The sequence below is a fragment of the Thalassophryne amazonica genome, chromosome 21 (assembly GCF_902500255.1).
Source record: "Thalassophryne amazonica chromosome 21, fThaAma1.1, whole genome shotgun sequence".
NCBI classification, from domain to species: domain Eukaryota; kingdom Metazoa; phylum Chordata; class Actinopteri; order Batrachoidiformes; family Batrachoididae; genus Thalassophryne; species Thalassophryne amazonica.
The window spans coordinates 18,739,683-18,767,593 of record NC_047123.1 but is presented as its reverse complement, the minus strand read 5'-3'; the positions used below and the strand labels follow the sequence as shown (position 1 = coordinate 18,767,593).

Below are 27,911 nucleotides of genomic sequence, written 5' to 3'. Positions count from 1 at the left end.
TGCAAGTCAGTGTAGCAGGGACACAAACCTGTTTACAGCTGGCACATGTACACATACACAGGTATGTCATGAATTTGTTTTTAAAGGTAGACCTTTTTTGTTTTGTTTTTTAGCAGTTGCTGATATGTTTGTACAACATCACCGCCCTTTGAATGCAGCTGCTTTTTTTCATGTGTGTCCACTGTCTTGTTTGAATTGTCCCAGGAAGGTCTTCTGGTTTTCAGGCTTCAGCTGCATGGGTCGTGTAGACTGTTTTCACACTAATAAATGCCTACTGAGTGTTCGGGCACCCATTGGGAAATACTGATTTTTGTCTGCCAAATAATACACTAGTATGCGTATCCAGATGTAGCCAGTGTGTCAGGAAGGCCCCCCCCCCCCCCCCCATGCAGCATGATTTCATCCTCATGATGTAAATCATTAAAATTTTGTCATAAATTGTTACAGCTTTACTTTCTGTTGAGGTGGTTCCCATCCAACAGCTTTTTGAAGAAAAAGCTGCAGTTTTCTTTTTGGTTCTTTTTTCCTTCCTTTTTTGGAACTGGCTCTGTGGGTTTTGGCTTTCAAATGACCGTTTAAAGTTGTCAGAGGTCTCTGAGGATGCCTTTGCCACATATTTTGTTCATTTGGTAAATGGATGGTTTGATTGTAACAGGTGATTCATACGGACCTTCTCCTGTGAGCGGGGGTGCACCATCCCCCCCAGTAATGATAGAAGGTCCCAGGCGACCCCCCTCGGCGCCTGTGGGGCGAAGAATTGACCCATATGGTGAGTCCAGTGGATTATCTTTAATTTGCCTGGTGGTCGGACGTCAGCCTTCGCCTCCAACCTTGTCACCATCTTTAATCTTCCTCCTCTTTCACTCTTGACTTTTATTCTTTTCTTTTCAGTTCCTCTCCACCTTGTTGTTTTTCCTTCTTTCCAGCATACAGCTCATCCATCATTCAGTGTGCTTTCATTTTTTTAATATTTAATTTTAATGTGTGGTTTTTTCGGGGGTTTGTTTTTTTTTGCCATGTTGAGTGGTGCACATTATTGTCGTTGGCCTGAGGTGGTACTCTGAGCGTTCCTTCTCACAGATTGCTCCCTGATCAGCTCTCCTTGCATTAGTTTATGTGCGCCCTCTCTGTGGCGGTGCCTTACCTACCAAAGCGTCTTGAACTCGCGAGGATTTGTTTCACATAAAGCAGTGCGCCGCATGAGTCGTCCTTCATTCAGGAGGTGACCTTTTTGAAGGTCACCGGCGTTAACGCTGGCATTGTTAATTTACTCCATGGCATTTTTTTCCAGGAGCTGCCAGGTTACAGCTTCAGAAAATTTCACTTGTCCACGAGTACTTGCTGGTTACTGGCGTCTAAAAGTAGTATTCAGACATTTTCAGCTGATCATCACAAAGCGTGATACAATGATCATTTGTATCAAGTGGAAAAAACTAGGAAATGTGGTTAAATGGAGCCAGGTGTAGATTCTGAAACTTCATTTAAGTAAAACAAATATATCTAGTTATTTATTTATAATGACAACAAAAATGTGCTAAATTTTCTTTCTCGTAATGGCAGTAATGACTCCTGCAGCACCAGCAGTGGTTGTGCACTGATGCACAGTGGGTAACATTCTTGCACAGGTCCCATATCGGATGTTGTTTTTTTTTTTTTTTGTATGCGCCTCGCAAACAATAATTTGGGGCGAATGTAAACAAATCACCCCGTCAGTCTGTCCATGAGTCCTCTAAGAGCAACTTCCCCAAAATAATATTGATATTAATGAAACATCACATGGTGGTAACTCGCCACATGAAGAGCTGCATAGAGGAAGTCATTCCCATCAGACATCTGTATAATTACGCTTTTTGTTAAATCAATTATTATATGTGCAGATTTTGACCAGTATAAGAAAATTATATAAAAAAAAAAAACAACAACATCATGGATATATAAAATGCAACTGGCTTGTATGGAAGAGCAGGTGGGAGCATTATGTGAGCTTATCAAAGTAGGTTTGTTTTTTTTTTACTGGAGAACTATGTGTATTTTACCTCTGGGGTAGGATCATCCATCTAAATTTGGTATTTTCCGTAACACACACACGCACACACACACACTGATACCAGCTTCAGTTTTTGCTGGAGGAGTTTAGTGTTGGTGCACATTGAGGCAGCATCGTCTCTCTGATCAAAGTAACTGTGCCTATACTTTGTACTGTCTAATTTTTAACACACTCAGGTATAATATGTGTCGATTTATTACCCCCCACCCCCCCCACCCCCCAGATTTTATTAAAACTGTGTGTATTTGATACTAAGTTCATCAGCACATTTTCTCGAGGTTGCTCGTATGTTCCCGTGTGGATCCCTGCTTACAGGTTTACATTTTTATGATTTGTTGTTTGTTTAAAGCCGCTTCATATTTTTTTCTTTAACTTTTCTGTCAGTTTTGCTTTTGTGAAACTTTTCCTCTTTATTCATTCATTCCTTTTTGTTTTTAAATGGGGTTGCTGTCATTGTCCCCCTCATTACTTTCTTATTTAGCTTGAATTTTGTAGTTGCTGATGGGAATATTAAGCACATCTGAGTTTGTTTGTTCGTTTTCTGTCTTACTTCGCCCCGACAGGTCCACGACCTCCATCAGACCCTCATGGTCGTTACCCTGACAACACACACATGCCTGGGATGGGTATGTCTAGAGCATTAGACTCTGTTATTTCTGCATTTTAAAAGTTTCTGCTTTAAACTCGGAGACACTCGTAACATTTGACATCCCTCTTCTTGCAGATAGGACGGGCCCCCGCAGCTCATCCCCCGCCAACATGGACGGACTTGTAAGTGTATGTAAATCATACCCTGTTTAGAGAATACCTTCCCCCAGTCTGCCTGTAGGGGCAGAGGTCCTACCTGTTTCTTACACATGTCCTACAACAGACAGGACCAGTAGAGCCGCAGATAAAAGCTGAGACTCAGGCTGAGGCCTCCACAGAGAGTCCAGAGCCAGTGAGTATAGAGGCAGCACTGGCGAGGGGCTTCGTATGATGTGCACGCTGGCGTTCCACCCCCCCCCCCCCCCCCCCCCCCCCCCCCCCCCCCCCCCCCCCCCCCCCTTCCCCGAAGCTGGATTTGGAATTGACGAGCGGCAGTGTGCTGCACTGGGCTTGCTGGACGTGTATTCACATGTTGTTGTCACATTAAAAGAAGCAAAGGGCCTCATTCATGAATTCATCCAGGAAACACATTTCCACCTCGTGTGTTTGATCACAGTGAGATGTTTTGTGGGATTAACCAGGTTTCTTACTTCAGGGGAGATGGATAAGGAGTTGGGCTGCCAATATGTAGACCTGTATTTCACTCTCTGTTACGTGACCATCTGCAGGGTCAGTCCACTCAGCTGTAGATAACAGTCTTTGAGCGCCTTGGGGCAACTGTTTGTTGTGATTTGGCGCTATATAAGAAAAAAGTTGATTGATTGATTGAGTCTGTTTGACCATTACACTCCTAATCCAGCCTACACCAACTATCCAGCAGGTGGCAGACATGTCTATGGGATATTACATAAGCAATATTTATTTATATGATTGCAGCTAAATGAGTTAATCAGCTTGTGGGGAGAGCAGGTGAAAGATGTGTAGATTAGGTAGTACTCAGGGACTGGGTTGAGAACCGCTGTACTTTGGCAGTCAGTTGGATTAGTGTTGGTTTGATCACTTTGGTGGCTAAAATAGCAGATTTTCACTGTCTGGTGTTCTGGTTGTTTATGTAGATATGGAAACAGCCAGCTGTGTTGCTGATGTAACTACGCTGCCTCATTGGGATTCTGGGTAAATGGGATAGATTGACAACTCTGCTTTAAAAATTTAACATGAAACATGATCTAATTTGACCTTTCTTTTTGTGATTGGTAAAATAGAAACTTGATAAACCCATTTCAGTCGAACCAAAAAGGGGACAACTGGTTGCTACAGATACATTACAGAAATAAACACTGCGCTGTTTGGTGAAGTGGGCAGTCCTTAGAGGATCTTGGTGAAATCCAATCATGCTGAAATTGGAACACTTCCAGGGTACACTTATTTGGGAGGTCCAGTTTGTATTTGGTGAAAATCAGACTAATTTTGTTGTAAAAATGTGATTAATACACAGATGAAAGGTTGTAGGGTTGTTTTGTTTTTTCCTCCTTCTTCCTGTTAATTTGTGAATGAGGCCCAGCGCATCACCACCTGCAGTCTAAACCTGGGCTGGTGTGGGTTAATGTTTGCACAGTGTGTTTGTTACTGGTGAATGTTTGGTGTGAGGTTGTCAGTCATGTGATTGGCCGTGGACTGAATGCTGCCGGGTGTTTTTCTTGACTGCATGAAGACGTTTTGTTTTGCATCAAACCACACTGGCGTTGACTGATTTTTCTGGATCCCAGAGGTAACTTACTTTCTTCTCTCCACCCTCAGGGACCTGGATCCTTCATCGCATCTCCAATTAGGGACTCATCTGGCTCCATGGTCCAAGGACCTCCTGCTGGCACCGGACCCCATGACCCTCTCCTGCCTCCAGGTCCGAGCCGCCTACCTCCACCTGGTCCTTACAGACTTCCACGACCCAGCCCGTACCCTCTCCCACCTGGAATGGCTGGACCACACGGTCCACTTCCTCCCCATGGACCTCCTCTACCAGCAAATGGCCACCCAGGCATGCCTCTGCCTGCGCCTACAAATGGACATATCTTTCTCCCCAGACCAGGTCCTGGACATCCCTTTGATCCTCGGGGTCCACCGCCCCCACACTTCCGTCCCCCTCCGCCTCCTCGTTTTGGACTGATGCCTCCACAAGGTATTGGATCACTTGTTTATATTTGGCTCATAATTGGTCCCACTTTCTTTTGTCTCTTATCAAGATTGTTCAATTTTAATTTGTCTTCAGGTGCACGTGGCTCTGTGGGACCCCGTCCACCCGTCCCTCCAGACGCACGCTTCCTTGGACAGCGTGACCAAGTCAGCGTTCCAACAGGAGGCCCGCCCCATCCTGCACAGGTTCCAGCTGATGGCCCCCAAAGCACTGCAAGACCTCACGACTCTGGACAGGACCCGGCCCTGAAGCAGGAGGCCGTCCCTGCAAACTTAGCGAGGCCAGCCATGGTCAAGCCTTAAAAAGCCACGGGCTCCGTCGGAACACTTGAAACTCCCCCCGTACCCATAGTAACAGAAATCACAGCCCTCGTGACAATTATTTTCATATTTCACTGCTAAAACATTAAAAAAAAGTCCTTAAAGCATCGAAATGTCTAATTGATATAATAAGATGCCACTTTTCTATACAGTTAAATGTGCAATAACCATTACTATATAACAGATGTTTTTATAATTTTTTTGTTTTTAAGTGACTCAAGGGGCAATTTTTTAAATATCATTTCCTGTGGAAATTGTTTAAGGAGGAAAGGTGGTTGATTTATCTTCTAACATTTCAGGAATGCCACAATGTCCCCAAAATGCATTTCTTCACAGCGGACTGGAGAGCAGATGTGGAATTTGTTGGCCAGATGTGTAATTTATTTTACTATCTTGGTATTACTTTTTAATAATAAAGATTCTAAAAGCCATTTGCCACCTTGTACAACTTCTGCCTCGTTGAGGAAAAACTGATTTTTATTTTATTAACCTTGGGAACTCTATTAACCAACCGGTCAAATAATCAGCATTTGTACAGATTACAGAAGACTTATTTAATGCAAGTTGAAAAGAAAAGTGGAGGGAAACCTCCCCCAACCTATAAATGAGGGTTATTTGCCTAAATATTTATTCTAATACAGAACATGTTACTAGTTTAAAACATGCTACAAAATCCTTAAAAGTCAAACTTACACTTCCCTATGTCATTACTTAAACTACATCTAGCTTGTTGAAAATGTCTGCGGAGAATTGACAAAAAACTGATTTATTGGTTCCACTTTGGGTAACGTTACGAGGCTTTAACTGAATAATTTTTTAAAAGATTCTTCCCTTCATTGACTTTTAAATTGGTGTCAGAAGAAAACATGAATAAAATCCTACTTCCCATGTCATGTTTTGGATTAACAATTTCAGTGACTGAAAAAATTTTAAGGACTCCTGGGAATGATCCCCACCCCCCAAAAATAAGTAATTGGACACATTCACATTCAGCTGTTGGTCAAAATCTTTAACACTAAAGGGCAATGACACAAGCTCTGTCCAAATATTTATGGACCTGAAGTCCTGTGATGCAGGTTGATCAGGTTCCGAAGCAGAAATCACATTTTCCATCCTTTTAAATGGAAGTACCTAAGTTGTTAAAAATGTTTATCAAAAATGTGATGTTTTATTTTTCTTGAAATTGGTACCAAAATCCACTCAGTGTGTTAATTTACTGCCAGGGCACTGTGATGTTCTGGAAAAAAATAAATCAAGCATAGTGAAGACAAAGAATGGTTCAATGAAGGTTTTATTTTGAAGTAAGTGCTTTGAGGTGATATGAAATTTCAAAATAAAATTAGATTCTGTGTAAAAACTCAGTCCAAGAGCACAATTATGTCTTGGCTACATACACATTAAAAAAAAATCCCCCCCAGCAGACATTTTAATGTCATAGAAATTAATACACTGTTGTAATCGACACTGGTGGCTGTGTCCCATAGCCGTTACAGATGCAGGATGCTAGCTGACACGTTGGTACCAATGCTAACTTCCCGAAGATTTAAAATAACGAACAAATGAAATAACACATACAAACACTGGGGGGGGGCATTTTGATTCTCAAAATAAACCACTTTTCCCAAAACAAACACTGAAAAATGGTTTTACTGCTATAATCCCTCCTGCGGACTGACCATACTGGCTTTGGATTAGTGAATCAAACGTGCCGTTAGATTTTAATTAGCCGTCAGTTTTGGTGGAGGTCTGCGCTCCTGTGAATGCCGAGCTCTATCAGGGATTAACGTTGTTGAACATGTCGTTAATACCTCCTATTGTTTGTACACAAGGCAGAATTCAAGTCCAAAAATCACAAACTGAAGATCGAAGCTCTTAATTCAGCACCTGCACTGACTCCCTGTTTTTCCCTTTATCAAAAATCTATAGAAGACCGGAGACGAGGCGGAGTCACCGTATGGTGATGGACAAACGTTTACATACATCTTGGCGAAACACTTACAGAATGTCTTATTTCCATGTAGACTTTTTTAGAAAAAGTTACAAATTAGATTTACTTCCATACACTCAGCTTTTCAGTGGGCCAACAAGGTACATAGATGAATGCCTCTAAAACAGAATGGAAGGTTCCATTACTTGCAGATTGTGGGTTCACTGACTTTAAATAGAAAATTCTTTGACATATGGACGAATCCCAGATTTGTGCACAAAATGTGTATATGCACTGTTTGTGAATGAGGCCCAGTGTTTAAAACACAGATGTCATAGGACTCAAAACATTTCAAAGTAGTGTTTCAAATTAGCTGTCACTAATTTGCAGTACAGATGAAAGGTTTATGGCACCATCTCCAGCCACACATTCTACCAATTCTTTAATTCCGGTTATAATTTCCCAGTCTGCTTTCTATTTTGGCTCCTATTATTAGGCCTTCCTTTTCGTGTGCATTCTGGAACAATGTTCAAATCAAGGGTGTTTCAAAGGTTAGCCGACACTAACCTGCAGTCCTGACTACATTTTGGCACAATCTACAGCCACACATTCCATCGATTCTTTAACTCCAGTTTTATTTTCCTCTTATATATTTCAGCTCTCAGCTTTGTACAGAAATTTCATCAAGACTCTAAAACAATGTCCAAAACACAGGTGTTTCAAATGTTTCAAAACATTTCAAAGCATTGTTTCAAGTTAGCCCTCACTAATATGAAAAGTTGTAGAACTATCCCCAGCCACACATTCTATCTTTCCTTTAATTCCAGTTTTCATTGAAAATTTTCTTATGTAAATTGGGTTCTGGTGTCTTATCAAGTTGTAACTCACTACACTATAACCAGCACTTCGTGCGCAAAATTGTGAGAACTCCCGTTTGGGACTGTTCTCTTTACTCTGTTATTTTCGCTTTCCCTGAACAGTCAAGCAAACAAAACGTGAAAAAGTTACTGACAGTCGTAGTTGCCTTGTTGACAGTGTTCTAACATTTGGCAATCTTCAGAAAGTCATTCCTGAAAGATCTCACATAGAGATAAATACAAACCAGAACTCTTCCAACAATTTTGCACATAGGCTCCATCGTGTCGCGCCATGTTTCATTGTTGGTAATGACAAAACAGAATGGACATGTCTGCCACCTGTTGGATGGATTATGGAAAATTAGGAACAGCTGTGGTCCAAAACAAATGTACTGTCTGGCACCGGCTGAACACGTGTGCTTGTTGGTGTGCTAAAATACATGTAATCTAAAAGAAATGGGAAAGTAAAACCAGAATTCAACAATAGATAGAACGTGTGACTGGGGATGGTGCCAACATATGAGTCATGGTGAACTCCAAACACTGGAGGAAGGAATGTGAAAAACCTAGTTTTAACATTTGACCCTGGAGTCCAGAAAATATATGCTGAACACTGGTATCTGCTGGACGGTTTATAAAAGTGCATCTACTGTATATCAAATTGCAACTTTCATAATTAAAGCCGACAATCAGAATCAATGTGCTGAGACTTAATTAGACGGGAATAAAGTCACCATTATTCTTGGTGTCTTTGACACAATGGAATATGTGCAATTGAGAAAATGCATGCGACTTTTCTAAGTTTTAGCCAGGGTGTACGCCAATTTATGTCTGCCACTGTGGGAGTTTTTTTTTGTGTCTTTGCAGATCGAAGTGATGCGCCTGGGGACAGAAGATTAAAGAAATGAAAATTCCAAAGTAATCAGCTGGTCGGAGGTGTTCCTTACGTTTGGCTCAGTTCCATCCGATTACGGAACAAAACGACTTAAGACTGATTCAGTATTGCTGGATGTGACAAACATTTTGGTAGATGTAAGCGTTGTGCTTTAAAGGGATCATATTATACACCTTAATAGCAAACTAATGTCCATAAACCTGTCTTAAAAAATAGATATTAATCGTCTTACCCCATAGACACAGAGATCATGCACCGTATACAGTGGACAGATTCGGGTCTGCATCAAATGCTTGCCACGCCCCCTTTCCAAAGGTTGGTTGGGGCAGGAGCGATGTGATGTCTGAACATCCCATTACTACCCTGTGGACTGTGTGGGCGTATCTCACAGACTATGCTAGAGGTGCAGAATTCTGTGTGACGTATGTCCCAGAAGTCTTAAACGAGGCATTTCAGGCGTACATTTCGCTTATAGCAGCAGAGTTTCTCAATGCACGGCCACAGAATTGTGAGACTTTCAGGATGTTAACCATAAAATCCCAAAGATATTTAGCTGTAAAAGGTAGATCAAAATTATTCTGTGCAATAGGACCCCTTTAAAACAAGCTCCATGTGGCTAACTTAGCTGTCCCTGATGCAGTGTCTGATGAAGATGGAGATAGAGTGGTTTCTTTGTTAGGAGCTGAAGTTTCTTCCTCTTGAAGTCAGTGGGCTTTTTGTACCTGAAATTAAAGAAGCCACACGTCATATGACAAACTGGACACAAACAAAAGACACAAAAGTTAATTTCAGAATGGTGTAAAATCCAACACGCACGCACAGCTCAATGACAATGGGGCCGGGCTTGATCTCATCCATTTCCATGAAGGCGAAGCATTTTGTACTGGTGAACTTTTTTTTCGGCTTGTAGTGCTTGAATTCAAAGAAGATGGCGGCTCCTGGGAAGATTTCACAGTGCAGGTTATTAACATAAAAACATGACTTGTTGACACACAGCAGTAAACAAGGCAAGAAAATGAACGTTACTAATGTGGAAATTCAGTAGCAACATATTGTACGACCAAAACAAACTGTCAAAAAAAAAAAAAAAAATTTAACTGTTACCGTGGTAACGGCCAAAAACAGCAGCAACATCATCCATTCCACCCACAACCTAAATATTAGATTTCACTGAGGATAAAGACCAGATCTTGGGGTCAATGCCCTGAAATCCTCCAAGTTTGCATTTGACCACAATGAAAATATTTCCAAAGTCATCTGAGACTTTTTTTCTTTTTTTGGGGGGGGGGGGGGGGGGGGGGGAGTGAATTCTAGAACTTCTTCCTGTGTAGCACTTTGAGGTGATTTATGTCGTGATTTGGCAGTACAGAAATAAGTTTACTTGAATTTGGCCCATTAATTACTCAAAGATATCAGGTTTATATTCAGTCTAAAAGAACAATTTTCATGAAAATGACCAATGGATTAATATTTCATATTTGCCTTGAATAAATGCCCCTTCCAATAAATCAGTAAATACCAAGGATACTGTTCCAAATCATGGCTTTAAATTATTTCACGACCCAAAGTTTCTAGTTAATCCAACTGAACATTTTTACAAGAAACAAACCGAAAATACCTGTTTTGACCTCTAAGCCCAATGAAATCACACTGCACTGTATTTCAGTTAGCACCAAGACGAGAGAGCAGATTTCAGGCCGTAAATTACTGAGACCCCACGTTTCTATTTGATCGAACTGAACATTTGTCCTGAAAATGGGGTGGGGGGGTGGGAGGGATAATAAAAATTGTTTGGGCCTTTAGCCATAATGGAATTTAATCTCGCAGTATTTTATGAACCACTGAGATTAGAGAGTAAACTTCAGGATTTAAATTTGTTTTTATTTGATATAACTGAACATTTGCCCTGAAAATATATAGGGGGAGGGATAATAAAAATTGTTTTGGCCTTTAGCCATAATGGAATTTAATTTAATATTGCAGTATTTCATTAACCACTGAATAATAGAGTAAACATCAGGCCTTAAATTACCAAGAGACCCCAAGTTTCCTTTTGATCAAACTGAACATTCTTCTTGAAAATGGAAAAAATAAAAATTGTTTTCAGCTTTAGCCATAATGGAATTTAATCTTGCAGTATTTTATGAACCACTGAGATTAGAGAGTAAACTTCAGGACGTAAAAATTACCAAGAGACCCCAAGTTTCTATTTGATCGAATTCAACATTCTCAAAATGGGGAGAAAAAACTGTTTTGACTTTTGGCAGTAATGAAATTGAACCTTGCAGTATTTCAGTAATGACTGAGATGAGTGAGCAGACTTCAGTCCCAAAAATTATAGAGACCCCAAGTTTCCTTTTGATCAAATGGAACATTCTTCCTGAAAATGGAAAAAATAAAAATTGTTTTCAGCTTTAGCCATAATGGAATTTAATCTCGCAGTATTTTTGAACCACTGAGATTAGAGAGTAAACTTCAGGACTTAAATTACCAAGAGACCCCAAGTTTCTATTTGATCGAACTCAACATTCTCAAAATGAGGAGAAAAATTTTGACCTTTGGCAATAATGAAATTGAACCTTGCAGTATTTCAGTAATGACTGAGATGAGTGAGCAGACTTCAGTCCCAAAAATTATAGAGACCCCAAGTTTCCTTTTGATCAAATGGAACATTCTTCCTGAAAATGGAAAAAATAAAAATTGTTTTCAGCTTTAGCCATAATGGAATTTAATCTCGCAGTATTTTTGAACCACTGAGATTAGAGAGTAAACTTCAGGACTTAAATTACCAAGAGACCCCAAGTTTCTATTTGATCGAACTCAACATTCTCAAAATGAGGAGAAAAATTTTGACCTTTGGCAATAATGAAATTGAACCTTGCAGTATTTCAGTAATGACTGAGATGAGGGAGCAGACTTCAGTCCCAAAAATTATGGAGAGCCCAAGTTTCTATTTGAACCAAATGAAGATTCCTACTGAGAAAGAAACAACAACAACAAAATTTGTAGATGAGAGCTGCTGCTCCTTCGCATTGAAAGGAGCCAGCTGAGGTGGTTCAGGCATCTGGTAAAGAGGCCCCCTGGGCGCCTCCCTCAGCAGGTGTTCCAGGCACGTCCAGCTGGGAGGAGACCCTGGAGAAGAGCCAGGATGAGGTGGAGAGTTTATATCTCCACAATGGCAACAGGTGTTACCTTTGGGTAATCTCTCAATATGTCGCTGGATCTCAACATCCACACTGAAGTGAATATAGGTATCTTCCTTTCTGGTGGCCACAGGTGTATCCTGCACAGGGTTCAAATCTACACCATTCAAATCTGCACAAAGGGGACGCGGGTCATGTAAGAAATTCAGTCATGATTTCCCTTTTGGATAAATTTAAAAGTCAAGTGAAAATCAAATCATGTGTCGCTCCCAAATAGATTACCTTTGACGCTAATGGTCATGTAAGGATCGATGCATTGCCCCGCATCCTTCAAGCCAATTTTTTCAATCTTTATTGTAAGTAGCGTCATTCCAGGTTCTGAGGGTAACCGTGGCAACAAAGTACCTATAAAAGGACAAAGGTCGCATCAAGTAACAGCTGACAAGCACAGCAACAGGTGGTACCAACAATGAGCCAATAGTACACAATGTTCTCAGTGCCATACCTCAAACCATCAAACCACAGGGTTTATATGCATCATCTGCATAACTCAGTTTGACTATTAAAACCATTCAAACTACCACATCTTCAGCTCGGAAACTTTGGCTTCTAATAGATACAGTTGAGGTCCAGTGAACCTCAGATTTTCAGTCACGTTGACATCCACTCACAGAAATATTTAACCCTAACCTTTAAGATTTAAGTAATTTTATTACATGACAAATTCCCATTTACTTTTTTTTAGATAATTTTAATACAATCTATCAAATAAACCTTACATGATGCATATTCATTACTGTAATAAATCCTATTCATTTGAAATGCATAATCCTCAGCTTTATGTATTTAGTATTAATAAACTATAATTACTCTAAATCAATAATAATGACAGTATTTATTTAAAATACATAAAGTATATTGTTTGAATTGCATAATAATTCTGTTACCTATGCCATTTATCTTGTATAGGTAACAATTATTATGCAATTCAAATTTCTGGGTGTTAATTTGGGACTTTCTCAATGGTGCAACGTCTGCGTGGTCCAAAGTTTGGGTTTTTAAATGAATCCTCTGTATTTAGGCCCTTAAATACAGCCAAGGGTGCCACGGTTAACCACTAATTTTGTTCATTAGTCATTCAGAAGCTTTTAAAAGTCATTTTGGGAATCTTCCATGCTGTTTAAAGGTGATTTCATTGTGAAGTACGGGAAAACTGACTTTGGAAGACTTTCTCCAAGGTGTACGGTAAATGGACTGCATTTACATAGCACTTTTCCATCCGCATCAGACGCTCAATGTGCTTCACAATAATGCCTCACATTCACCCCTATGTGAGGGTGCTGCCATACAAGGTACTCACTAAGCACCAGAAGCAACTGGGGGATTAAGGACCTTGCCCGAGGGCCCTTCATTATTTTCCAGTCAGGCTGGGGTTTGAACCGAGGATCCTCTGGTCTCAAGCCCAACACTTAACCACTAGACCATCACCTCAAATATGTATGTAAACTTAAGGCCTCGACTCTACATCTCTGAGGAGCGACAACAAATCAAAGTCTAGTCCAAATGCTGTCATGCCATCGAGGATGAATTCAGACGGCGACGGGTCATAAAGTGTACCTTAACAATTTGGAAATGAGGCAGGTGGGCAGAAATGAGAGATGAAGCCATGCACAGAACCGACAGAACAAAAGAGACACACAGTCAATCTCCCCCCCCAAAAGAAATGAATAAATAAAAACTGATCAGATGATACTATAAGGTTGATGGTACCAGGCTCTCGTGGAGGAAAAGCTTCCGGAGAACCTCCTCCTGCTGCAGCATCTTCCTCCTCATCGAGCTCTAGGTTCTCCTCTTCACCTGGAGCGAGGATTTTCCTGACAGAGGGACGTCACTTTTTAATCACAGTCTACAGAGTACTGTATTTCCAGGACTATACGTCACGGGGCGGGGGGGGGGGGGGGGGGGGGGGGGGGGTTGATAGTGTGGGAGACCACGCGACTTAAGCCACCTTGACACTGGCACACGTTCCAATGAGTAAACCTGCCGTAAACTGTGCGCAAACTGTGTGACAGTGTGCAAAGAAAATTTTGAAATGTTCAAAATTTGACGCAGGACCAAATAATGCCACGACGGCTTCTCACATGCACAAAGTGGTTGTAGCAATGCGCCTGGTGCATACAACTGTCTGTAAACAATGCGCCAACAATAAATCAGTTGTGCGATAGCGTGCCGATGCGCACCATTTTCAGTCACGCACTGCGTGAAAAGTGCGCAACTTACGCATAAACATAACGTAAATATTAGGCTTCATGTTTTTAAGCGTACTGCACATTGGCACAACAAATTGCGCAGCAGTGCAGAGCCAAAATTTTTTCAAGCATCAAGGTGGCTTTACAATATATACCTAAAAATCACACGTTCGTTACGAATAAAAATACTGTAGTTTTAATAGTGGAGCAGATAATGGAAAAATGCATTTGCTGATGCAAGCATCAAATCTGTCATGGTGATTCTCATGTTATTATTATATATATATATTATGTCATATTGCAACATGAAAAATTAAATCTGGCATGCCCAAAAACCTACATTTTGACACCAAGATCACACAAATCAAATAACAACATTTTTGTGAGAAAAAAATTGGGGGCCAATTTGGCGGCCATCTTGAAATTAGGAGTCATCTTGGATTTGACGGAATATGAACTACATACAGTTTGCCATGAATATTACACGAAAAACAATCAAGTAGGAGCATTTATGCAAAAAGAAATTTTCAGGAGGTCATTTTGGTGGTCATCTTGGAAAATGGCCACCATCTTAAATTTTCAAATGGCCAATTAACCAGATTTGGTCAATGCTACCTTGATTATCTCACCAAATTTGTCACTTTTGTCAGCATTTCCAAGTTTGATGTAAAATTTATGTTCTCTGCTCCACTATTCCCAGGAATCACAGCACTAAACAAAACAAACTTCAATCTTAAAATAAATGCCAACAGCAAAAGTACAAAACAACACACAAAAAGCTCACATTAAGGAGTTGATAATACAGAAATAAGGTGGAAATTTATTTTATAAATATAATGGGCTTCTCAGACAGCAATTATGGACATCCATAACATGTTGCAGAACTCTAACACAAGCCTTTTTACACCTACATACTGTTTAAAGCAGGAGACTTTGTACATATACAGTCAGAATTATGTCACATTGGTGCTTGAACATATTTAGCTGTAAAAAGGAGCTCAAATATTATTTTGAGTAATATGAGCCCTTTAAATATTATTTTCACAGAAGACTAATTAGCAAGCAACTCGAACATTTACACAAGATTAACTCAGGTGATATTTTTAACAAAAGGTGAATTGAAAATTACAAAAAAAAGCTGACATGTAAATTCAATAAATAACTAAATCATTGCATATTTACCTTAAGGGCACTGGCTGGACATCAAAGGGGAATTCTTTGTTGTATGTCAGTAAATTTTTAATAACTGTTAACAAAAAAGAGAACATTATAAGTTTGCAAGATAGAAATACAATAATTATTATTAGATTTTATATAATACATTATTGTTGAGGGGGTTTTATTATTATTATTATTATTATTATTATTGTTATTAATAAAATGTAATACTCGACTTGAGTATTACGGAGAGGATTCCTCCGTGTGGTGAACTCACTGCTTTCAAGTTGCTTCAGGTCTTCTAACTTGAACTCCTCCGCTGACTGTGTGCACTGAAGACAGGCAGAAAAATTACACTTTAAATACTGTAGATTTTCAGAAAGTTTGATTTGTAAGTATTCATGCTAATGATTTTATATATTAAATATTTTTTTTTATTACAAAAACAGAATTGTGACAAGCAAACACAGAGGTCACCAGGTGTTTGAAAAACAGATATTACAGTTTTTGTAGCCCCTAAGACCAGGTGTGGGACCACGCACTGGTGCCATGTAACACCACATCCTCCACCCTACAGAAACACCCAGGGATGGCAACAGGTCCATCCACACCTCTCAAAGGAACCATCTATCTGCCACCAACTAGGTGAAATGTGGCCGTCCCTTTGGCCTTCTCTAGGAACCAACATCCTCAATCCAGATGGACCCGAGTGCTACATCACACCCACCAAAACGAGTCACATGGCCACAATGTGGTCGATCGCATTCCCTCACAATGCAAATTAGATATGTTGACTTTAAATATACGGTAGTGTAACTAAAATGGTGTATCTTTAGTCCAAATAATGTTGAGCCAATATTGTGGCAAAATAACTGACAACTCCATGATAGTTTGTAGAGGAGGTAGCTGAGTGGATAAGGAGCTGGCCTGCCAATATTTAGACCTGGGTTTGAATCCTGATGCAACTTGTGTATGTCTTTGGACAAGACACTTAATCTATATGGTCCAAGTCCACCCAACTGTAAACTGGTACTGACCTCAGCTGGGGAAATAACTTGCATCAGACTGATGTCCCGTCCAGGGGAAATCATAGGCTCATCTGCATTATGGAATCCAGAGATAAGCACCGGCACTAACAAGACTAGTAACTCCTACATACTATAGAGTATTAAGTCCTATACATAGAGTAGTAAGGCCTACATACTGTAGTGTAGTAAGTCCTACATACTATAGAGGAGTATGTCCTATACATAGAGTAGTAAGCCCTACATACTATAGAGTAGTAAGCCCTACATACTGTAGCGTAGTAAGTCCTACATACTATAGAGGAGTATGTCCTATACATAGAGTAGTAAGTCCTACATACTATATAGTAAGCCTTACATACTGTAGCGTAGTAAGTCCTACATACTATAGAGGAGTATGTCCTATACATAGAGTAGTAAGTCCTACATACTAGACAGTATTAAGTCCTATACATAGAGTAGTAAGTCCTACATACTACAGAGTAGCAGGTCCAACATACTATAGAGTAGTAAGTCCTACATACTGTAGCGTGGTAAGTGCTACATATAGAGTAGTAAGTCCTACATACTATAGAGTAGTAAGTCCTATACATAGAATAGTAAGCCCTACATACTGTAGAGTAATAAGTCCTACATACTATAGAGTAGTAAGTCCTACATACTAGGGAGTATTAAGTCCTATACATAGAGTAGTAAGCCCTACATACTGTAGCGTAGTAAGGCCTACATACTATAGAGTAGTAAATCCTACATACTGTAGATTGGTAAGTGCTACATACTGGAGCATAGTAAGACCTACATATAGAGTAGTAAGCCCTACATACTGTAGAGTAGCAAGTCCTACATACTGTAGAGTAGCAAGTCCTACATACTGTAGAGTAGCAAGTCCTACATATAGAGTAATAAGTCATACATACTATACAGTAGTAAGTCCTACATACTGTAGAGTACCAGGTCCTACATACTGTAGAGTAGCAAGTCCTACATACTATAGAGTAGTAACTCCTACATATAGAGTAACAAGTCCTACATACCATAGAGTTGTAAACCCTACATACTATAGAGTAGTGAGTCCTATACATAGAATAATAAGTCCTACATACTATAGAGTAGTACGTCCAACATACTAGAGAGTATTAAAGATCTATACATAGAGTAGTAAGTCCTACATACTGTAGCTTGGTAAGTCCTACATATAGAGTAGTAAGCCCTACATACAGAGCAGTAAGTCCTACATACTGTAGAGTAGTAAGTCATATAGAGTCCTTCATACTTACTACTTTGCTTCTTTTTGACTACTGAAATTGAATCCTGATCTTTGATCATGATCATTCATCTTTGATCTTGACTGCTGAAGATTCTGATCTTTGATTCACACTTTTGCTCCTGACTGTTAAATATTTTAAAGCTTTAATCAAGATTGGAAAAGAAAAAAAAGGTCATGATCAAGTAATCCAGATCCAAAGGAAATACTTATAAGTATTATTCATCCCATGAGCTGGATCTGCACAAAGATTTCACCCACTATCCCTTTATCCAAGGCCCACCAACTCCACCAATCTGCATGGAAATCTACCTATGTCCTTTTGAGTTATTCTACTAACATCCAGACAAACGGCAAAGAAACACAACCTCCTGCATGCAGGTAACTAGGAAACAAAGACACAAACCTGTAAACTGGTACTTCTCATCTCCAAGCATGTTGCAATCTTCCCCAGTGTTTTCTAAGGAACAACACTCTTATATGAAGATATGAACAATACTGTAACTGGGTGAATTAAAGATAGAAAACGGTGCATGATGAAGAGCCGACAGTCTGCATGTTTTTGCTACAATCACTTCAACTGCAGTTTTCTATCCCTGAAGCGCGCTCAGATACAATGGAGATGATTACCTTCTGTTCCTCTGTGAAGTCTGAAGAATTTGTCGATTGGACTTCTTTCTGCAGCTGTCGTGCCAGACTAATGAGTAGAAACACATTTATACACAAATATATAAAACAGATGATCATTAATGCATTTTAGACAATGGACTCTGATTTGACCTTGACATGATTTGTGTTGCAAGTGGATGATCCACTTAGTATATCCACCAAAGTTGACTTAACTGCTCTTTCTGTTTTGAAGATATCACCAGGGGAATAGACTATGACCGCCGACTTTACCTGTTTTGTAAGAGGACAGTCCACTCAGTTTATCCACCAATTTTCATTGAAATCCCTCTTTGCATTTTGAAGATATTCCTTTGGACAGTAGACAATGACCTCTGATTTGACCTTGACCTCTGACCTGGCCTATGCTGTGACTTTATTCAACAAGTTTGAGTCAAACTGCTCTTTGCAGTCGACGATGACCTCCGATTTAACCTCTACCTTAAGCCTATGAGCTTGACATGACCTGTGTCGTCATAAGATGGCCCACCTCTGATTTGACCTTGATATGATGAAATTTGCAGGACCCACTGGACATCATAGCCAGCCCACACACAGGTATTCTGAGTGCTGTGCAGAATGCAGGATGAAGCTCTAAATGTTTGCCCTCTGAATTGTGGCATTCCTCAGGGATGTGTTCTGGTTCCTACATTCTTCAATGAATGGGTAGGTGTGTGGAAACCAGCAGCTTCTGCGCCTTTGTTGGCAAGGAAAGCTTTACCGACCTTGACTTCGTACATGATAGTGCAGTCTTCGTGGAATCAATAAATACTCGATTAGAGCACTTGAGTATCTGGGTTTGCAATTGTCTTAGATCAAGACTAAGATCCTGGCAATTCATGACTTCCTGCACTCACTAATAGAAATACCTGTATGACGCGAAAGTGATGAATTTGTTGAGACACTGACTTAGCTCAGCAGTGCAGTTTATGCCTCTGGATGGTCTGCCTTTGAAATGAGGAGGTACCTGGAAAGAGCTTGTAGATTCATGAGGTTGCTGGCAATACAGATACTTTGCAGGAGAAAAAAAGTCCACATCTTGAGGAGACATCTTCTCGACACATCTTGAGTCACATCTTCTCGTCTTACTGGATGATTGTAAGACTTGAATGCTAGCCATTGACCTAAGACAATGACAACACGTCTTTGGTAGGTCTCTTTGAAGGATCCTTAAGTACCACAAACAAGTGGTCTTCGGGAGACTTGTGAGAACATTAGTTATTACATTTTAGTCCCACTGTGCATTTCTCTGTGCATGATCCAGCACATAGGTGCCAGAGTGTTGATGACTACAGCGGCTGGAGAAGGCCAAGGGGATGTCCCACATTTCACCTGGCTGCTGTAGATAGATAAATGGCTACTATCAAGTGGTAAGGACCTGGCTGGATGTCTACCTAGGTGGTTGCCATTCAGGCCCAGGAAGATTTTGTAGTGTGGTAGACACACAGTACCTCCACACCTGACCCTGACCTTGAGATGACGTGTGCTGCTGGAGGATGGTCCACTGTGTTCATTGAATTATCATTTAGAAGATATCATCACAATTGATAAGCCTCGCTGTGAAAAGGAAAGAGCCTGTTGTAATGGGCAAGATATTAGTTGTGAAAAGGTGGCTGCACTCTTGCAGGTAAGAGTGACGTGATGTTTCTTTGCGCCCCCAAGCGGCCATGAAGAGAATGCACGAAGATCCACAGTGATTTCAGATCAAACATCAGATGATTTAAAAAAAAGAAAAAGAAAGAAAGAAGAAAAGAAAGATCACCTCTTGGATCAGAGGGACTGAGTGAGGGAGAGGAAAGGATTCTTCACTAAGCACATGAAACCCACCCACAACAATAAGAGGGTGTGGCTGACTGTTTCTCAACACTCTGGGGGATTCTTGGAACATTTATGACACACACACGAACACACAGCTGCAGATTTCTGTCAAAATAAAGTTCCAGAAAGGAGTTCGGCGTTTGCACAGAGCCGCTGACTGACAGCTCGCGGGAGAACTTCACCAGCCAACTGCCGCCTAACGGTTAACGGACACTAACGGACAGCGACAGGGAGCGTGCGGAGGGAGGAGAAAAACAAACAAACAAAAAAAGCTGCGGATGCTGAGTGGAACTTACATTTGGTACTCATCGATAGCCTCCACTAATTGTCCCCATGAGTCGAAATCTGTGCCTTTTCTAAAACTGGCGTGCCATTTCTGAACAGTCTTGTTGACATCAGACATTTTGGCGGACCGCAGAGGAGAACCGCACATCCGGCCGGCGCGTGCATCCACGAGCCCCCGCAGCAGCGCCGTCAGCCGGCCACCGACGAACCGGCGACACCCCGGCGACGAGCACGGACAGGACCAAACCCTTTCTGCTGCTCGGAGCACATCCGCCCGAAGGAGGAAGTCCCGCCTTAAAAAAACAAAAAAAAAAAACAACTAAAATACCAAACCACACTGTTAAACCGGACACTCCATTTTAATACAATAATTAAGTTAATGTAACTCAAACTAAAAAAGTTATAGTCACCCATTTCCATTAATTAAACTAACTCAAAAATGAACTGTTGTCATAACAACTCAGTTCATTTAAGTGCATTTAAAGTTTTGGGGCATTTAAGTGTTGGTGATGTATTTCCAGTGCATTCCATTCACTCATTTTTATTGAGTTTATGTAACGGAGGCCAGCAGGTGTCGCTGTGCATATATGTAGTTAGTAAACCTCACTCCCAACAGTTCAAAAGAATTCTCTGGTGACATTGAATTTCTTTTTTTTAGACTTCGAGAATAAAGTCGTAAATTACAAGAATAAAGTCGTAATATTACGAGAATAAAGTCATAATATAATATTTCGACATTTTCTTGTAATATTACGACTTTTTTCTCGTAAAATTATGACTTTATTCTCGTAATATTACAACTTTTTTCTCGTAATATTACAGCTTTATTTTTGTAATATTACAACTTTTTTCTTGTAATATTACGACTTTATTCTTGAAGTCCAAAAAAAAAACAAAAAAAAACAAGAAATTCAATGTGGCCCTAAAACTCTGTTGTACAGATCCCTGGGTTTTAGCCTTCTGGTTAGAGAGGCCATCTTCCATGCCGGAGATCATGAGTTTGCATCCAGAGGGGAGCGAACAGCACAATGCAGAGTCAACAAGTAAACCAAAGGATGCATCAAACAAATCAAATCCAAAATGTAATGTGATTTTTTTTTTTTTTTTTTTTTTTTTTTTTTAGGGAGAAATGTATTTGTTACGGTTTTTTATTGAAAAACATAACTAGATTTACACAAGTTTAATTAACTATAAAATGTTAAGTTACTCAAACTTAGCAATGAATTTTTTGATAATTATTTAAGTTGGCAAACTCAAATGGTTTAACACAATGGGTTTCCTCAAATGGTTGAGTTCAGCTAACTCATTGAGTTTTACAGTATAGAGCACCGCGCAAAACTCCACCAACAGTAGTTTCCAATTCCAAAAAAATTTTTACCTTGGAAAAAGTTTTCAAGGTCAAAGTCCTGTTAGTAGTGGTTTATCATAAGCTTAATTAGATGTGATCAAATGTCAGGAGTATGTATTTACTTCATGCACTTGAATCTAAGTTTTTTTGTGGTGTTGTCAGTTGTTTTTTTTTCCCCAGCTTTTTCAGTTTCTGAATTCTTTTTCAGATAATTTTCACAGAACACTGGTTATTTCTGCTATGCACAGTTTGTCAATGCTTTTTGGCACTTGGTTTCCAACTGGAAGTTTGACAAACAGGCATAAAATTGGAACCTCCATCCAATTTTGGTGGTGTCGGTAAATCCATAACAGAAAAAATGAGAGTGATTGAGACACTTCTGAATGAGCAAAATGTACAGCAAATGGGTTTTTCAATATTAAATTCAAATGTCCACAAAATCCACAATCCGGATCAGATCTGGATCAAACTTTGTCAGGTGATACTGAGTGCCAGTCTGCACCTCACTTTCGAATATGAGAGTGATTGGGGCATGTTTGATTAAGATATAATGTAAAATATACATTAAATGTGGATTTCAGTGACCACAAAATCTGTAATCTGGATTAGATCTGGATCCAATTTTGCCAGTCAACACAGGATATCATCCTATAGAACACTGTCAATTATGAAAGAAATGAAATCTTTTTTGACAGAGTTATGAATTTTTGAAAATTAATTCAGTGATTTTTCCTGACTTTGATCTATGATCCATGACCTTGACAATTTAATCAGTTATCGCTTATCAGGATATGAACCCTCTGTAAAAATTTCATAACACCATGTGAAAAATTGTGGGTTCCAGGGTTCCAATCAAACAAACAAACCGGAGTGAAAACATAACCTCCGCGTAACAAACAGAAATGTTAACATAAAGTACAGTACAAGTACCTTGAATTTCTACATAATGATTCTTGTACATGGGGCAGCACGGTGGCTTAGTGGTTAGCACTGTTGCACAGCAGGAAGGTCATGGGATCAATTCCCACCTGTGGCCTTTCTGTGTGGAGTTTGCATGTTTTCCCCATGAAAATTCAGTAAGGTATATCTTATATATTATATTCCAATTCTAAGGTGGAACTATGCCAGTATACAAAAGTATATCTAAATATCTAAAAAGGAAGAGTAAAATAGGAGAGTAGAAAAGAGTAGAGTAGAGCCACTTAGGTGCCTGGTCTTGAGAACCAGGGATGGTAGGTTAAAAAGCTTTTTTATCCTATGGGAACTCTCCCTACCCACCCAAGCAGCTCAAGAAAAAGGTATATATAATACAATAAATAATAAGACATAAGAAGGAAAATACATCACAGGAGAAGATTGTAGCATAGGTAATTTAGTATGTAGACTAGTAGTAAAATCAAATATAGTTAGTAGGCTAAGCTATAGAAGCAGAAGCTGTGAGTGTGAGAATGTACAGGGTGTACCCCGCCTCACACACTATGACTGCTGGGATAGGTTCCGCCCCCTGTGACCCTTTAGTGAAATAAGCAGTTGAAGATGAGTGAGGAGTGATTTATTTGTTGTGGACCATGTTTGCCTGATTGAACTACAATACCCATGAGGCCGTGGGCGGTACACTTACAGGAAGTGATTGTGTAGCGTAAAGTCATGTCCGGTTTGAGGCGCTGGTTGTTGTTCTGTGAAGTGTCCTGCTTTCTAAAACGTTTCGTCTTGTACACGATTTTTGACATATGTGGGATTTACAAGGCGTCTTTCTGTGGACTATTCGACTGTTCTTTCGTCCCGTTAACTAAAGCATCAGCAGCGTGGAGGTGTAACAGTCGCCGTCCGCACGTCACGGACGCGTCAGACGTTAGCGGCCTGTAAAGTGTTGCTCTGCGACCACTGAGCAGTTTATTATTATTATTTTTGAAAGAGAAACAAAATGGAAGCTACTGACGCCTCGTGCTCCAAACACGTCCAGAACCAGGACGTCCTCGAAGAACCGGAAAATCACGCGAAGAAGCTGGCGAGTATGGAGCAGCGGATAGAGACGCTGGAGAGGCTCGTCAGCGAGCTGGAGGTCAGACTTCATGTTTAGGCCGACTGTTATTTAAACTCTCTAACGTCACGGCTCATGCACAACCCTACGTTTTTCATCTTGAAACTCGTCAGTCGCCCCTTTTTTAAATCTCGTGCCTTTTGTTCATAATAATTCAGAATTCATTTTATTGTGTAAAATATTTGTATACATGATTGTATATAACGACACATCATAACATAACAATAAAAACAGCTATTAACATTTTAAAAACCTGGTTCAGCAGATCGGAACGAAGCTTTAATATGACCAGAACCAAGCAGACCGGCCAGAAGAGCGCTCCAGCTACCGTCGGTGTGAAGAAGCCTCACCGTTACAAGCCCGGCAACCAAAATACATGCTTAAAATCTTCACTTCAAAACATAATTTTGGCTCCATGCAACGGATAGAAAACAAAATTTATGTTTGCCTCAAATCATGTGACCTAGAATGTATAAACAGACACGCTACGTTATCATACAGCTACGTAAGATAGCCACAAAATGGGGACAATAAATGTTAATTTCATGAAATTGGTTTGTGCATTCTCCACTGTTGTTTGCATGGTTGTTTTGAAATTTTAGTTCAGTGATTAATTTGTACTTTGCATTTGTTATCATTGGTATATGTATATTTACATTTTTTATTTTTATGGTTAAAGGGGTGGGCACTTACAAGCTTTTGCTTCTGCCCATACCATTTCGGCACATGCGTACATTGTTAAATTGTTTTCTTTATGAGCTTTAAAAAAAAAAAAAAAATAAATAAATATATATATATATATATATATATATGAGTCTGTGCCATATGTATAAATAAATTAATTCATTAATTCACTCACCCGATGCAAAATGGGGTCAGATGTGCAGCCACCTAGCGACAGTTCCCAATAATCCGCAGAATGGCATGAAATGTTGATATTTACCTTCTAAGATGGCTTGTGATATCAATTTTGCATTAAGCATATTTTATTATGTGAGTACTCTATGATATAAAGTTTGTTTTGTCATAAATGAGTGCATGTAACAAAATGTACTGTAATTTAGGCCCCATTTTGCTCCATTTCGTACTTTGCTATGGCTCCCTATTGGCTGCTGGAATATGGTACCATGTCGATAGTGTTTTTGTCATGTTTACTTCCTGTTACTCAGGGTCTATGAGCTGCAGACAGTTTTTAGATTGTGGGTGTGCCCCCCCAAATATGATGGAGACTAGTGAGGGAGGAGTAACTCTAAAGGAGTTATTTGCTTTTGTGGTTGCGATTGGAGAAACTGCATAGTGCAACTTTTGTCTGTTGCATCACCAGACAACTCACTGGTAATGTTAAATAGAGAAGCTTGGACTTGACAGGTCATTGGGCTGTGCGCAGTTACTCTAACTGCAGCCACAGAAGCCGATAACTCCCTCAGCCTCCAGATGATCAAGATGATTTCATTACTCTGAGCTTTTCCTCATACCATTTGAGATCTTCAGGCTTCAGAGGTAGCAGACAACTCACAATCGTCTTAACTTTAACAAAATCTAAAGAAGCCATTCCAAAAGAAGAAAACGTCAAATGACACAAATGACTGACAAAATGTCTGGTTTCACATGTTGCGACCAGAAATGTTTTGCGTGAGAGCAGAATGTCAACAATAACAGCCATTGTATTGTCGCGGTTGATTTGGTGGTTTCCCTCGCAAGTCTTCTCTTTGCATGCTCAGTTTTTGAGAACTGTCCACTCCAGGCTCATTCACCATGAGTACAGTTTACATTTGTGAGTGACTGATGTGAAATGAAGACCAAAGCTTATGTAGTGTCTTGGAAATGTTCATGTATCCATCCCCTGACTTGTTTAAAGAAAACTGACTGAAAAAATATTACAATAAATACATTTTAAAAAATGCTCTTTTTTTTGCGTGTGAGCTCAGAAAATATAAAAAATTGTCTGTAATTCCTATGGACCTGGCTGTAAATGTACAGTTATAATTGGCACAGTTTGTCGTTGGAGCAAAGCGTTAAAATTCTGTACAACTGTTTGTTCAAAGGTTTTGAAGCCTCCAAATAGGAAGTGAGGTCGCATTCTGGACCACACTTCGATGTTCCAAAATAAACTTGGTGCATAACCTCAGGACAATGTTGTGAGGAAGCGCATTAAGGTGTAGTTTAATCTCTGGCAGGTGGGGGGCGCCGCTTCCAACAGAGGATGCTCAGTTATGAATTGTCTCTAAAAGGTTGAAGTATTTACAGGGTGTAAAACGTGAAAAGTTTTCAAAACGTGCCAAGAGTGATTTGTCTCAAGTTTATCTGCTTTTTTTTGTTTCAGAAGTTATGCTTTTGTTATACAAATTGTTTGGCTTGATCAGGTTGTTTTTCTTCTTCTTTTTCAGCAAGAGAATGCAAAGTCAAAGGCCAGAATAAAGGAGGCAGTGACAGAAGCCACAGAAGAACTTGGGAAGGAGTTTTATTGTCCCATTTGCTTCCAGTTCTACATCAATGTAAGATTGGAGGAATAATTTAGCACAGGGCACTCAGAGAACGCATACCTCCATCACTAGAGTAACTAGGTCCACACTATACGCCACCTGACAGACATTGTAATAATTCTGTTTTCCATACCATCTACCCTTTGGAAAACTTTATTATTGTTATCAAGCATTCTTCCATTGACTTCCATATAGGTTGTATTTTGGGGTTGGCTGAGGTATGCACTGTCTGAGTGCTGTGTTATTTCTACAGTTTGGATGTTATTGAATACCACAAAAAAAACGGTGCCTTGGTGAAGTATTCCATGACCGTCAGATAATCGTTTCTGTCATCTACAGCCTGTCATCATCAACTGTGGTCACACCTTTTGTTGGCATTGCTTAAGCATATGGTGGGACGACAGCCCAAACTGTCCCATCTGCAGACAAACCATTGAGTTGCTAACCCGTTGCCTGCCATTGATGGAATTTATTGACAAAATGGTGGACCGCATGGGTCCGGAGCACAGGGAAAAACGAGAGGCGCTCATCACCGAGAGGAAACGTGAGTCATGAGTTGTCATCAGTATTCAGCGTAAACAGTCAAATTGCCTTGGACAAGTTTCTTGGCAATTGCTCCAGTCCACCAAACTGTAAATGGGTACTGGTCTCGGCTCAGGAAGTAACCCCATTAGTGCAGCAGATAACAGAATATTTACAGAGGAATCCTTCATATCTGGAAACAAGCACCAGAGTTGGCACAAATATTCCTTAGACATTACTCTTTTGAAAAAACTGAGTATCCACTTGAATTTTCAGTAGGCAGCCAGGTAGGGGTCAGTTGAAGAATTACACAGGGGTCAAAATTTAAAAATGTTTCAATCATATTGAAAGCTATACCACATTATTTGTCTGATCACAACGATACCAAAAAGGTATAGTTTGGACGATCTATGACTGTTCTGGAGTTATGGGGTAAAAACAGCAAGAATGGTAACAACGGTCAGCATTAGTTTGTACAGGGGTCAGATGTTAAAGTTGCTCTAAATTAGTTGATAGGGTTTTATCAACCCTATTAGTTGATAGGGTTTTGAGTTAATAGGGTTTTTAAAAGGAATAGTTTGCACTATGTGGCATGCTTAGTTATCAAGTTACAGGGTAACATACGTCACATGTCATAGAATCCAATGGACGTCAGCATTGCTCTACCTTTTCCTTGCAGACCAAGTATTCAGCACAGTCAAAATTTTCATTTATTAATCCTATTAGTTCAACCAATAATTTGCACCACTTTTTATCAAAATTGGAGCAACTTTAACTTCTAACCCCTGTACAAACTGAAATTGACCTTTGTCACCATTCTTGTGTTTTTACCCCATAACTCCATAACATTCAGTCATAGATAGTCCAAATTATATCTTTTTGTATTGTTGTGATCAGACAAATAATGTGATATAGCTTTCAATATGATTGGAGCATTTTTAAATTTTGACCCCTGTGTAATTCTTCAATTGACCCCTACCTGGCCGCCTACTGAAAATTCAAGTGGATACTCAGTTTTTTCAAAAGAGTAATGTTTGAGGAGTATGTGTTCCAATTTTGGCGCTTGTTTCCATAAATGAACAAT

The 27,911-nt window shown here is 39.8% G+C and overlaps 3 protein-coding genes across 5 annotated transcripts in view; 2 read left to right on the top strand and 1 right to left on the bottom strand.

The window, feature by feature from the left end:
- The window catches only part of mia3 (MIA SH3 domain ER export factor 3), a 32,167-nt gene extending 26,590 nt beyond the window's left edge, over window positions 1-5,577 (top strand). The window contains exons 23-28 of the mRNA XM_034161984.1: window positions 656-769; window positions 2,611-2,673; window positions 2,772-2,818; window positions 2,919-2,987; window positions 4,433-4,811; window positions 4,902-5,577. Of these exons, the coding sequence (XP_034017875.1) occupies window positions 656-769; window positions 2,611-2,673; window positions 2,772-2,818; window positions 2,919-2,987; window positions 4,433-4,811; window positions 4,902-5,128 (899 nt within the window). The 3' untranslated portion in view covers window positions 5,129-5,577. The remainder of the gene's footprint in view (window positions 1-655; window positions 770-2,610; window positions 2,674-2,771; window positions 2,819-2,918; window positions 2,988-4,432; window positions 4,812-4,901) is intronic.
- A 2,080-nt stretch (window positions 5,578-7,657) lies between these two features.
- Window positions 7,658-27,911, bottom strand: part of aida (axin interactor, dorsalization associated) — a 26,679-nt gene continuing 6,425 nt past the window's right edge. Inside the window, exons 1-10 of one of the 2 annotated variants that reach the window (XM_034161990.1) lie at window positions 20,445-20,710; window positions 18,295-18,361; window positions 18,071-18,124; window positions 15,653-15,707; window positions 15,400-15,463; window positions 13,739-13,842; window positions 12,251-12,373; window positions 12,018-12,140; window positions 9,646-9,763; window positions 7,658-9,547 (exon numbers count right to left, since the gene is read on the bottom strand). In XM_034161990.1, coding sequence (XP_034017881.1) covers window positions 9,442-9,547; window positions 9,646-9,763; window positions 12,018-12,140; window positions 12,251-12,373; window positions 13,739-13,842; window positions 15,400-15,463; window positions 15,653-15,707; window positions 18,071-18,124; window positions 18,295-18,361; window positions 20,445-20,581 — 951 coding nt within the window. In that variant the 5' untranslated portion in view covers window positions 20,582-20,710 and the 3' untranslated portion in view covers window positions 7,658-9,441. Of the gene's footprint in view, window positions 9,548-9,645; window positions 9,764-12,017; window positions 12,141-12,250; window positions 12,374-13,738; window positions 13,843-15,399; window positions 15,464-15,652; window positions 15,708-18,070; window positions 18,125-18,294; window positions 18,362-20,444; window positions 20,711-27,911 lie in introns of those variants that run through there. The other variant, XM_034161991.1, reaches the window with a different exon arrangement.
- LOC117502864 (E3 ubiquitin-protein ligase rnf8-like) overlaps window positions 23,416-27,911 on the top strand; it is a 6,376-nt gene continuing 1,880 nt past the window's right edge. For both annotated transcript variants that reach the window (XM_034161993.1, XM_034161992.1), the window contains exons 1-3: window positions 23,416-23,843; window positions 26,210-26,317; window positions 26,645-26,849. In XM_034161993.1, coding sequence (XP_034017884.1) covers window positions 23,706-23,843; window positions 26,210-26,317; window positions 26,645-26,849 — 451 coding nt within the window. In that variant the 5' untranslated portion in view covers window positions 23,416-23,705. The remainder of the gene's footprint in view (window positions 23,844-26,209; window positions 26,318-26,644; window positions 26,850-27,911) is intronic.